This window comes from Buceros rhinoceros, unplaced genomic scaffold (genome assembly GCF_000710305.1).
Source record: "Buceros rhinoceros silvestris isolate BGI_N320 unplaced genomic scaffold, ASM71030v1 scaffold18689, whole genome shotgun sequence".
Lineage (NCBI taxonomy): Eukaryota > Metazoa > Chordata > Aves > Bucerotiformes > Bucerotidae > Buceros > Buceros rhinoceros.
Genome location: NW_010431103.1, coordinates 1 through 13996, shown reverse-complemented (window position 1 = coordinate 13996; position 13996 = coordinate 1). Strand labels below are relative to the sequence as shown.

General features: G+C 38.5%; 1 protein-coding gene across 1 annotated transcript in view; it reads right to left on the bottom strand.

Moving 5' to 3' along the window:
• LOC104499762 (transmembrane protein 163-like) overlaps positions 1–11810 on the bottom strand; it is a gene marked incomplete at its 3' end in the record, with an annotated part of 76498 nt that extends 64688 nt beyond the window's left edge. Inside the window, exons 1-2 of the mRNA XM_010143315.1 lie at positions 11777–11810; positions 9514–9633 (exon numbers count right to left, since the gene is read on the bottom strand). Of these exons, the coding sequence (XP_010141617.1) occupies positions 9514–9633; positions 11777–11810 (154 nt within the window). The remainder of the gene's footprint in view (positions 1–9513; positions 9634–11776) is intronic.
• Positions 11811–13996: the final 2186 nt, after the last annotated feature.

The window sequence follows — 13996 nt, the reverse complement described above, 5'->3', positions numbered from 1 at the left end:
CTTCCCTTCCCCAATCACCAGGCTTTGTTTTCAGTCTTTACCAAAGACTTACAATAATCCTTAATGGAGCAAAACTAATTTGACCAGGCTGTACTACCCTTCTGATACGATATATCAGTTTTCCAATCCTTCAACCTGAAAGACTTAGACTGACTGAGACTACAGCTGCTTGACAGGAGCTCAAAATCTATGAATGCAAAATAGAGATTATAACAACCGTAGATCCTTACCATCCAAATACCATCTTCCCAACAAAGAAAAAAAACCCACCACCAAACAACACAACTCCACAGTATTTTTACCTATTTCTATTTTAGACTAGTATTTGTGTTATATTTCCAGTAAGGTGCGATAACGGATTGATGAAACCACACACACATATATCATTTTACAATGTGCCAGAAATGCACACCACTACAGTGGACAAGCACAGCTGCTTATCTGAGCATAATGGGGCTGTAGGACACTTTATCACCTACAATCAGAAATAATAATTCTGTCAAATGAAATAGTTGGATTTTTCACAAGATCAATATGCCTTTTCTCAAAAAGTGTCCCAGCATGTAACAGACAGGAGTATCTAAGGACATGAGCTTTATGTCCTTGCTGGTGGTATTTTCAGAAACAGAAGTGTCCTTTCGTTAACACCAGGCTGTTAACCTCAGAAGTGGCAGTACCACATATTCAAACATCACTACCCTCCGTCATGATACATTTTCTCCACTACCACTCTGTATATACCCACCGTCTCTCAGACGCTGCCATTTCTCATCTGGCACTACCATTGCTTCACTAGAGCTGGCAACAGGGAAGGACATGTGTCAGCCAACCAACAGCATGTTCTGCTGCTACACGGTGGTATAGATCTGCTGGCAGCTATACTGCATTGTAAAGAAGCAGTTATTATTTAAGTGATTATTTTATGGTTATTAAGTCCTGCAGTGCAGGCGTACCAAAACAAGATGAGTCGTCTGCAACTAAACTTCTGTACTGAAAAAAGTCTAACAAGCTTCAATTTTCAGCGAAAGGAACTCAAACACTTACTCAAAAGTCACGGAGACTAAGTGCCAAGAAGTAAACACCAAGCACTACCAACCTCCTGAGTAAAGTAAAAGTTATAAATGCTATTAAAAAATTTAAATCAGGTACTAGTTTACATTTTGTTGTATCCTAAGTTAAAACACATGAATATTTTAAAATAGCGGCAGAAGAAAAGAAAACCTAAGGAAAAGAAAGTTGTGTTCTGATTTTCATCACCTACAAGTTTGTTTTAATTCAGTAGTGCTTTACAACCTCAGAAACTTCAAACAATAAAGTGATACTGTACAATGAATATTAAACACTCATTTTCTTCCACTATCTCAATTTTCATCTACAGGTACAAAGAACTACAAGTTCATCTTTGTCAATAAGCAAAGAAGTGCATTTTTAAATTGGGAGAGCAGACAAAATATCTCAGGATCTATAAAAACCAAATTCTACTGGTGTATCAGGAACTCATAAAGAAATCTGCTAACACATTCGTGCCCCTGCACAAGAGATAAGCCTGCAACAGCTGAGGCACTGCTTCACGGAACCGATACTACAGCGATTGATTGAAAATACCTTCAACTTTTAAGACAGCAATGATGTTCCTTCAAGGGACAGACGTACAACTGCCTACCTATGTGATATACCAAATGCAGCAAAAGCAGCAATTGCAACTTGTACTAGAGGATCATTCACATTCAATTTTACACAGAAAATTCAAACAGTTTTTTATGGACAACAGTTAATACCAATCACATGCAATGAACCTAAAATTCCTTCCTTTTCTACTTTTGTCTGCTTTTAGCCAAGATACACATTTTTCATCCACAGCAGAGCAGAGATGGCTGTAGGGCACATCATTCCCGCACCACATAGTTATCACCAAGTGGGGTGCCTAAAACCCTCCTCATTAGGTGTTCCATTCTTCTTTTCCCATATGCAAAATTCACCTTCTACCTATGTTTGTCTCCAACGGCACAGCAAAATTCTCTCAGGGATATGAGTAGGATCCTTGACACCAGCCCAATTACTTAACAATGCCTAGTTATTTACCTTACTTAATGCATATTGTATCTTGGTACTGAACTGTATTCTCATAGTTGAAACCTCTGAATCATCAAACACAAAGTTGCCTTTACTGGAGTCCTAGCAGAGATCTGATGGCAAAACTGAATTCCAAATTTCGAGCATCTGAATTTATATGGTATAAATTACGTAATATAATATAAATGTTAATTCATTTAAAGAACATTACTGTTCTGACTGGTCTAGATACTGCAGAGTCTATTTTTCAGACTTCTGCACAAAAAAGCCTCACAGTCTCAGAAAGGAAAAATCAAATAACAAAAGAATTGTGATTATGACTTTTACACTAAATAACCTAGACTTAACATACCTGCATGTTCCTCATTCTTTATGAAATGATGTTAGAGTACTGGTTTTCCCTCCTGTTTTAATCTCAAAATCCTTTAGGATGACCTTCTCTCATGAGAACGGAATCAGTACTTAGCACAAGGAATGTTTAAATGGCAACTTTCTAACGCAATTAGAAAATATAACAGGTTTGTCTGTTTTAGGGCTAGCATTTAAACACAAACTCAGGTGTTTTAATAAACTTGCATCACAGCAACAATTTTTTAAACTGTTTACTGTTCAAACACATAGACAGAGATCATCATATAGCCTGTTCTAGATTTCACGGATTTCTATCATCCTTTTGCCTGCCAACTAAGGAAAAGATTTCATTTCATGATGTGTGAAGCATTGCAGATTTTAGACCCATACTTCTGTTCAACAGCTATCAGTCTTGAACTTGACATCCATATGCTATTTTCTCCTCCCAAGAAAGTCACTTAGAGTTTTGTACGCCTAAAAAAAAAGACAGCCCTTTACTGGCCTTTCATTTCATTTTCAGTGAATGAAATTCACATTTTGCTGTTAGTAAGTACAGACGGACCTATGCAAAAGCTTTTGCCAGTGCTGCACGAGCAATGGATTTTTTTGTCCGTTAGATGTTAGGTATAACGTGGTTAGGACCAAACTCTGTTTTTCACGATAGGGATGCAGCTATAACGAGGCCAATAAGGTTGCACAAGTGTCACCAATATCAGAACTCTCTCTTGGGAATTTAAGCTCCATATTTCATCAACACTTCTATGAGACTACAGCCCTGAAGCATCTGTCTTTTTGTAACTGATATAATTAAATGACCTGAGAAATACACAAAATGAGGGATCTGCATTCTATCATACAGCAGTTCTGTTCCGTATTTAGCCTTTAGTTGGTTTTAAGGGTCTGCATGGTATTGTGACTTGAAATGTAACTTTCTGAATAAATATAATGTGCTCTACTGAAAAAAAAAAACCCTCTCAGGTTTTTAGGAGTGAGAAATGCAATTCTTTGTATCATTAGCTTTATCGCATTTATAGCATCCTTTAAAACACAAAGACCAAGGCTTTTCATGTAGTCAGTGATCCTGGAAAATTCTGCTTAGGTACCCAAGTGAGAGACTCTAAAACTGGTCTGACTTCTGAATGCCCATCATTTGTCTGAAATTCAGTGACCTTTAAAGAATGTGGAATTGGATAGCCAAACTAAAGAGCCTCAGAACCTTGAACCTTCACCTATCTTCTTTATTAACAGCAGTACTATTCACCACTGTCCCCGGGGTATACTAAGAATTGTGCAAACATAAAGGAAAGCCTGCATATATTTGATTTTTCAAGCAAAGAATAGGAACAGGTCGCTGGGAAAGTGATGCATTCATCAGTGAATTAATAAAGTTGCTCCCCAGCTCAGTTGTCCAAGTAGTACGTCTGAGATAAGGAGTGACAGATAACATCAATACGACTACATCCGAGTATCCAGAGGATAACACCTTCAATTGCTCGCTGTTTGCCCATGTAACTTCATTTGCAATGCACCAGAGTAGCATAACAGGGGAGGAAAATCGCCAGTCATGTCCTACAGCTAACCAAAATGAGATTTTATGGCTCAATTTAATCATTCCAATGAAGAAAGTAGACCCGGATCCATTCTTTGTAAGGTTTGTTGGCATTTTAGTCTGTCTGTTAGGAAGTCTGAACTGGGATGAAGCTTTAATCTGAAAGCAGCCTCTACTCTGAAATTTCTAGGCCTACAGACCGTGCATTTCAAACAAAATGCCTCTCTAATCCCAGCCTGTGGAAGCTCATTGTAATAAACCATTTTTTCAGTAATTCATTCTGAAACACAAATGATTTTGTATACAAAATGAGAATTGTCAGTTTCTTTGCATTTACTTGTACTATCTTATCCATGGACCAATAGCTAATCTTATAAAATACTCAGAACTGTATCTACCAAGTTTCCATCTGAGATACTATACTGATTAATAGAAAATAGAATCATTTAGATTGGAAAAGACCTTTAAGATCAAGTCCAACCATTAACCTAAGTTAATGGTTGCACAGCCAAGTTCACCACTAAACCATGTCCCTCAGCACCACGTATACACATCTTTTAAATCCCTCCAGGGATGGGAACTCAACCACTTCCCTGGACAGCCACTTCCCTGGCAGTTCCAATGTTTTACAGCCTTTTCAGTGAAGGTATTTTTCCTGATGCCCAATCTAAATTGCCCCTGGTGGAACTTGAGGCCGTTTCCTCTCATCCTTTCACTTCTTACTTGAAGGAAGAGACCAATCCCCACCTCACTACAACCTCCTTCCAGGCAGCTGTAGAGAGTGAGAAGGTCTCCCCTCATCCTCCTTTTCTCCAGCTCCCTCAGCCACACCTCGTAAGACCTCTAGACCCTTCACCAGCTTTGTTTGCCTTCTTTGGAAATACTCCAGCACCTCAATGTCCTTCTCAGAGCGAGTGAAATTCACCTTCTCAAAATAACAGTGCATATTTACTACACTGGACTGAACACTTCCCAGTTATTTCTATAAATAACTTGAAGTTGTGCTCAAGTTATTTCTATAAAACTAAAGCCTTAAATGTCTGTGGTGATCTAAAAGGAGTGATGTCTAAAGCAATCATTAGAACAGAACCTGCCTGCTATTTCCTCAGCATTTTGCGAACAGCCCAGGATCAATTCTTCCCGTGATGCATCAGCAAGCAGAGCCTGTTCAGGAGTGTTCTGACCACGCTGGGACAGGCTGTCGGCAAGTTGCATCTCGATGGCTGCCTCATGAAAGACCTTTACAAAGCTTACATTTATAAAGGCATACATTCTAAATCTTTACTCAATCTGTGACTACAAAGAGAGCTTTTAGTGCAGAATTTGGTCTATACATTGTTTTGATATATCGATATAAGTAGTCCATTCACTGTGAAACAATTTTAGCTAATCAAATCAGGAAGATGAATGAACAGGCTACTTTTCTGTGAATCACAAGTCTACACTGGACAAGAAATACCAGACAGAATGAGAGTTTGTTTTCTGCTTTGACAATATAATCAGGGATTAGATGCTTGAGCAGAAATTAAACTACAACAGCAGAAGCTCTATTTGTATATTTTTCAGAATTATGTTTTAGTGACATAAATGTCAAGAAACTAAAAATAATGCGTTTCAAAATACCAACGTTCTGTTCCACCATTAACAATCCCTCATCCTCTATTAGGATTCTGGAACTAGGCTCACTACGAGCCCACAACACTGCAGCTACAGAAAGAAATTGCAGTTGTTATTAGGAAATGATTTAGACTGCAGCCTTATACTACACATATATAGATGTTCATACTATGTTATCATTCTTTTCTTATATTATAGTAAACCAGAAACAATTATATTAAAATTACTATTCCAGTACTTACTTGAGGTGCTGAGGAATGAATTAATGTTCATTTTAGTAATTTTTATCATGCCCAGTCTCAGTTTATGACTATATACTCACAAAAATGTAAATCCACTCTTGATGAGAATTCTGCAAGCATGCATACTTCAGGCAGCATCAAAATGAAAAGTGAAATAAACTCATTCCTTGGGCATTGCCATTGCTCAGTATCTGATCATAAAAATACGGCACAAACCTACAAATATCAGAAAATGCATAACTGATTCTAAGAGAGTCTAACTTTCAGCCACTAAAGACAATACCATAGGGTTCCAGTGACCTCAAGGATCTTACAAATTTAAGTCTATAATGATTTTATTGAAGCCCTATGCAGAGAGCATGGTGGAAATCAACACCTTCAACAGCACTCAAAGCAATGAGACCACAATGATTACCATGCAGTGCAGGAGCTGTGTTTAGAGAGAGCAGCTGAAACTTCCAAATAGTTCTTTACAAGTACAGCATTTTTGTAGTAAAATTAAGTATTCTAAGTACCTGACAGGAAGAGATCTACTATTTCAGCTACAGGAAAAAGTTTATTTTATGGTCTTTGTAAGTCCTACTTCTCAGTATTAGTGAATGAAGGTGACTATTTCATTTTCTTTTAAGCAGCCGCTCTGCTCCCTATCCAACCTAGCCTAGTTCAGCTTTCCAAACCTAGAGACCAAACACATTTTCATACACACGTCAGCATTTCATCTTCTGTGTTCTGGTATTTCAGGCCATAAAACAGCCCCTCCCAGACAGAACACATACCATAGCATGTATGTGCTACATACACCTGTTACGTAGCAGATATGACATGTATATAGGTCTACCATAATTTGAGTTTATACACCTTTCTGACACACTACACACAAGTTCTTTTTAACAATAAGGCTATCACATGGAGTTCAGATCAATGGATTTCATGGCTCATGTGCCATAGATGATTACCTAATAAGGAATCTACTTTATGTATTCAGATCAACGTAAGATTTACCAATCTCTTTCAAAATTACCAAGCGAAAGAAGATCAGAGTTCAGTTGGGAAAGAAAACATCTCATACTAGGTAAACCATTCCAACTTACTCTAGTAATGGAAAAAGAGAGTTGGAAACAACTGGACTAGTCTCGTAAGGAAGGATGGTGATCAAGCTGCCGCACCAAAGGGAGAGGACAGACCATAAAAAAGGTCTAGTCACCAATGCAGGACTGGAAAATGAGACTCCTGAATCACTTCCCCACCCTCAACACAGACCATGCACAGACATAGCACTCGCCTGAATATTTTTCTTACCTTCCATGTCCTCCATTTCTTCAACTACAGTTATCAAGTAATGTCAGTTCCCTGGCCTAGTGTCTTTATTATATCATGTGCTGCAGCTCCCTAAGACACATTTGCAAAAAAGTATTTTGAAGCCTCTAAGAGGATAAAACAAAAATTTGTAGGAAGAATTTATAGGGGAATCTGAAAGAGTAACGAGAATACAGTCAGTGTAGCCTGACAATTAGCACAGCGGGTCCCCATTTTTCACTGAAATGGAACATCAGGGCTGTATTGCTAACACTTCACCATTATAGACAAGAGGTAAAGCGGAAACAGGACGCTTTAAATAGCAGGTGTTTGCAAAGAACTGGCAGTGTCAGACACCCCAGTGTGACAACTAGTCATTTATATCAAACAGGCAGCAAACTCTGGTCACTTGGCACATCTCCCAACTCATGGATTGGCTAGAGAAACCTGCTAAAAGGAGAGCACAAAGGAAGAGAGCAGCCAGTGTGAGACAATAAACAGAATTGCTGAAATTCCACATGGGAGCAAAGTGATTCTAGAAGAATCACTGTATTTTCCCCAAAGATTAAAAATACTAAGAATAACAAAAGCCCTGGCAATGTTTTTGTGGCATGTAAGTTAACTGTCACCTTCCACCAGATTCCATACAGAATTATTATGTTTGTGTGTGCTGATTCCTCTTCTATTCTTCACCAATTTAGCCTCTTCAAACCACCAGTAAAGATACACTCCAAAAACATGTAATTGTCTACTACTAACAGCTGATTTCAGTAGTTCAATGCCTATCCACTCATCCACACCAGTTGAGTGCGCAGGCACAGTACATCCAGACAGGGCCTACCTTCTCTGCTGCGTTGTTTTTTGGTTTTCTTTTTTTGTTCGGTAGGGTTTCTTAACACTACTAGAGTGCCATAAATAAGGAAAACTGAAAACAGAAGCTTTCAGATAGCCTAACGACTCCTACAAAATGTTTAAAAAGATTCTTTTAGAAGAAATGGAGTGATTTAGTTGACCATATTACACTTACATCTTGCAACGATGACAAATGAAAACAACAAAATTAGGCCATTTCTCAATATTCCATAAAATTACATTGTTAAGGGGTAACAAGGTTATTTTGTAACACAGTATTTACTTTTACATTGCTTCAGTAGCAAAGACAGACTACTGTATTTTCATGAAGCAGAACAAAATGGAAACTCAACTGCCCAGCTTTCTGGTTAACATTCAAATTCTTTAGAGTGTTAGATTCTGCTTTTAAGTGTTCCTTCTCCTTTCTCTTCTTTTTTAATCAAGGTATTGTACCTGTGCTTCTCTATAAATCACTCCAAGTAGTGTATGTTGAGTTTTCAGAGACCATTTGTTCAGATGCTAATAATCCCTCCTGAGAGCTGACACCAACTTTCAGCAGCAGGTCGTATGCTGCAGATTAGAATAATAAAACACATGCTGCTGCAGCTTCAAAAAGAAAGGAGAAAAATAACGCAAGTCTGTCTTTGTCAAGCTGAAGAACAATGCTTTGAGACATGTTAAATATCTTGTCTTCTAGGCAGAGTTTTCCTTTTGTTTATATACACACTGAAATCCAGACGCTTCTGTTTTTTCCTTCTTTTCAACAGAGAAAGTGCCACGGCAAAGGTTTTGTTCCAGATTCCACATTTCTTTTTGTTCTTACAGCAATTCAGTTCTACTTAATTAACCAAGATAGAAATTTTACAGATTTGCACTGAACTAAAATATATCTTTATTTACACAGTGTAGCATTTTTTCCTGTTTTGAAATAAAATAAATACATGTATGTTTTTCTATATAAGAGTGGTTTGGGTGAGTTTTTTTTCAAATTCTTTTTGTAAAGGTGAACAAGACAAATGTCTCAAAACTTAAACAAAAGCTCTAGTTTAAAAGAAACTGGTATTTCTCTTCCAGATTAGCATTGTGTTAGGATATCTGTCAGTGTAATACAGACGAATTATATATTTCTCCCTTACAATTCACTATTCTTTATTGTAGCATTCCCACTACAAATCCCAGGTGGATTAAGACTTGTCATATTTGACCTCTTTGGTTAAAGGCAATCCACTGCATAATGAATTTTACACTATTCTGTGAAATGAACAGTTCCACATGCATAAATGCTATCAGGAATCAACATCTCCTGTTTCTTTCTCTGACCTTCAACAACCCTATCCTCTGCAGCAAAAAACCAACAGTTTTACTAATTTATAAGCACCATGCAGACATAGGCAGTCTAGAGAAAAAACTCTTTTGCAGTTGCGAAGAAAAAAAAAATTAAAAAACTTCCACAGAAAGACATTCTGAGAGCCCAAAAGAAAAAAAAAAAAAAAGAAGAGAGGTGTGAAGATTTAAAATAATCCCAATACTCACTGAAAGCAGCCACTGCAAGAGCCAGTGTGACAATAATGGAGACCCAGGAAACCCACAATGCCTTCTTTCTGTAGCTTTGAGCTTCATGAGGTTTTAGCCTTGTACTGCTTTCTAGTAAACCTGATAAGCAATAAGCAAAGAGGGTATGAACAATACATTGCTCCTTTTAAAAACACAGCTGTGTTAGTTCAGACCTAGATCACATATTTACATTCTGCGTTACATATAGAATCAAAACAGAATCACATCCTGCTCCTCATTATTAAGGCTAAGCGAACGAAACCACCAGAAACGTAGAAGAGCACACATGAGTTGTTTGGATTGCACATGGAAAGACCCACACATCAGTCACTTAAAAAGAGCACTGCAATTGGAGGGCACTTACGGATATTCACATCACTTCCGTTTTCACCTGTACATCTGCACTGGAAAGGGCTCAGTCCTGTGCTCACTCAGATCAAAACTCATTTCAGAAATTCAGGATCCTGAACGTAATTAACATAGGAGAAAAACCTGTGCTCACCAGCCCCTGCAAAATAACCTACCCATGCAAAGGAATCTACTGCACATATTGAGCATCAAAGCAGAAGCATACTTTAGAATCAAGGCTATCACAGGTGAGAAAACCTCTTTAAGCTGAATGTCCACGCGAGGTAAGAATACATCCCATCTAGAGCTAACTGAAGAGCCAATTCTGTCCTTATTGCAATCAGCACAGAAGTCTGTTGAACAGAAGGGAATGGGATCCCTTTCTTTTTTGATGCTTTCAATTTGTAGAAGTCTTTCATCCATTCAAATCACAGAGAAGAATCCATGTGAAAATAAAGAAAAAAATAACATTCTTCGGTTCTCATTCTCTCAGTCTGAGTCTTAGGTTACTTTTAAAATGCATTTGGAATTTAACACATTTGCCTTCTGTATATCCCATCCAGATTCTTTTCTGCCTAATACACTCCTCTAATTTGAAACATTCTTTTTCAGCCACAAGTTCCAGCTCAGACCTGCTTAACTGGAGAGAACACCTGATGGCTTTTAACTTTCTTAATGAATTACTCCAGAAAATGTGGGTGGTTCTCCCAGCTGATGATCACTTTTCAGAGGGACTTGCCTGCACTGAATACATTGAACTGGGACACTGCTTGAACAGCACAACCCTTCAGTCGCTAGTCTAATGCCTTAGACAAAGGGTTGGGAACAGGGGCTCTGGCAGACTCTGCAGCAGATTAAAACCTTCCCCAGTTTCCTCCCTGATGGCTGTTGCCACTTCCACAGCAAAAGCACCTGGCCTGGTTACCAGTATACTCCTGAATCCACACCATGTTCAACCAAGTTTATTAACGTTAACAGATACTAATTTCAACGGACTGTAATATACTGGCTGAACACTGCAATGGCTCTGGAATCAATTCAGCAGTGAATCAGACATCTCTGCCTCAGGGGCAGCAGTGTGTCAGCAGAGGGGCAGGCATCCAGGGGCAGTAATGATTTGAACCACCAGATTTTTTTCTGCCACTTGAAGTCTGGCAAAATTACTGGTCCTAATCCTAGCATAATTGGTGGGATTCATGCTGTCTTGGAAAAATTCTTCATGCTTTTTACACTTCAATAAAGCAGAGGGTTTCTTTATGGTAGTTCAGAAAGCCACTGGGAGAATTTCATGCTTGCTACTGTGTTTTTACAAAATTTAAGATATTACCTCACTTTCGTGCTACATACTCCCTTCTTTATGAATGGGAGTACAAATAAGCATTTGTAAGCTTGCATGCAGGAGAATTACTAGGAGAATATTGCAAGCTTGCATGCAAGAGAATTACCAGGAGAACATGGAAATTATGCCTGTTTCTTATTATGTGCATTCTTTGTTTAATACATGAAAACTACCAGATGACAAGTCGGAAAGGTTTGAATCTCTTACTGATAGTACTGACAGCTATTTCTCACATAGTCCGCTTTCATCTGTGTGACGAAATATTTTCCTTTTTTCCCTGTATAATGATGCACAGTTTAATTGCTGTCCAATATGACATAATTTAACAATATATCTTGAAATATAGGAGAGACTTCTACTAATAGAACCATAGAGAAAACACATCTTCTCACATTTTGTGTGTTCACCCCTCCCACCCCTTCCCAAACCAAGGATTTATAATTACGGCCCAAATCTTGTTGGAATATAAAGCAAAGTAGCTTTTCTTATCCAATTTCGATTCTCAATTATTTCAAACCTCAAATAAACACGGATCAAAAGGACAGACACCCTCACCTGTTTCTTTCTTTAAAGCCAACGTATAATTCATGGCTACAGCTCGCTGTCACCTGGGAAGTCCAATACGCACAGTTGATACTCACAAATCAAACAGTATCCTAATTAAATTGAGAAATTAACACTAAGCCCCACAGTTGGTGCAGCACTGCTGATTACTATTCACATGTCAAGCACGTGTCCAGCATGACAGAGACCGCAATCCTCATAAAACTGAACCACTTCTGCCGTGTGTGTGTGCGTGTGTCTTTCTCTCTCTCTCTCTCAAAATGGCTGGCATATTCTAGCTGCCAGAGATGTGCTCCCTTCCTTCCTAAAATAATTCAAATAAATTTTCTGTATTTACAGTTTTCATCCCTGAGAAAGATTATTATTCTTAGAGCGTCCTAGGGGATGGCACACAAAAATACAAACTCATTCACATGACTACCAAGCCCATAGAGTGAAAATTATTTAGAAGCAAAAACAGCTCATTAATTTACACACAACACTACAATTCACAAAGTAAACCTCCATATTTTTTTCACTGACCATAAGACAGTAAGTTTTAAGCATCCACAGAAGGCTGAAAGATAATCTTTCGGTATGACCTGCACTGCTAGAAAATTAAAAAGCTTGTATCTACTAATAAAATTCCTCCGCCCTGAAATTAACATACTGAGTAATTTTATTGCCATTAAATTACTTAATACATAGATATCCTAAAGGTAAAGAAAAGATGATGAGCTGGTTAAATCCACTGGATTTTTACTTTATCTTTCAGTTCCTTCACATAATAACAGATCTTCCCATGAAAAAATCAGGAGGAGAAAAAAAAACCTGCCTAACAGTTGCAGAACACAAGCTTGGCATATTTGTGAAGTGATTCTAGGATATTCTTTACCATATGCTGACTTGCCAGAAGTACTTTTCTATTTGGCTAAGGGATAATTTTAAAATGTCAAGTTAGAATTTGTGGAAGAGATAAGGCTAATAGAAAAATTGTAACAAAGATGTTAATTTAAGGGCCCTATCCACAAAATTATCGCTGATTTTGAATCTGGCTCTTAAAGAGCAAATATCTTGTTCCAAAATTTAGGGTTAGTTTTTATTTTTAGCAAACACGGAAGTATCACCTCTATAACTAGATCTGCTATGATTCATTGGAAAGGATCATAAGAAAAAGTACAACCTAAAAGGACAGACTGTAACAATTTCAACAGGGACAACGTGCAAAAAGCATACCAGATTTTCCTCTACAGTGACTGGGAATTATCCTGGTAGATGGAATCGATGACTATAGGAAAGGCTAAAAGAAAGCTACTGCAAGGGCCATAGAAAGAGCATGAAGGCAGAGGAGGAAATATAACGAACAGCTTTAGTCTCATCTCCCTCCTAGAAAGAGATAAGGTTAGGGACAACAGACACTCCCTCTTTTTGGAATTACCCTTAATACCAAAAGGGCCAGCTTTCATCTTTAGCTCTGTCATACGAGGCACAAATTAAAAATTTCTGTAATCAATCTTCCATGGTTCCATTAGCAATATTCCTGATTCCCATTATTTAAAACAGAACTGAAGCCTCAAATTGCCCTCAGTCACAATATCTGTCCTCTGCCGCTGGCAATGATGGAAAGGATACCCCCGGAAAAAGGGGTGTCCCCAGCCCTGACATGACTGAAACCTGTCAGGGAAGATGGTGACTGCTCTTCCCCCTTACTTCTCTACTTTATGTCTAGAACTTGTAAGCAGGCAAAGGCAATTGGAAAGCTGGGGAAAGAATGGGAGAACAGGGCTTACATATAGGACGGGATGAAGACTGAAAACACAAAAGGGACTCCGGAAAGCTGAAAGGAAAAAGAGGAAGGAGGAAAAGGCAACAGAGAAGCTATAGAAAGCCTATATGCGAAATAAAAAATGGAGACAAAATATGTGGAGGAGAAGCCTGGAGGCACTGTGGAGGACAGGGCAATGGGGAGGGTTAAAATGGCAGCTGCCTTTACGGGCAGCAGGTCAGCGAGTGCCTCACACACCCTTAACAGATGTCCGAAAGAGGGGTGAAAGAGTAACAGTTTGGAAGCACGCAGCTTTCCATCCCCGGTGGGATATTTAGGCAAATAAAAAAATACGAGCGCTGTGGAAGTGCATTATACGGGTAAGGGAAGGGCGACAAGGAGTAAGGTAAGCGCCCTGACCTCGCCACCCAGCCCGGGCTGCGGGGCACTACCACGGAAACGCCCCG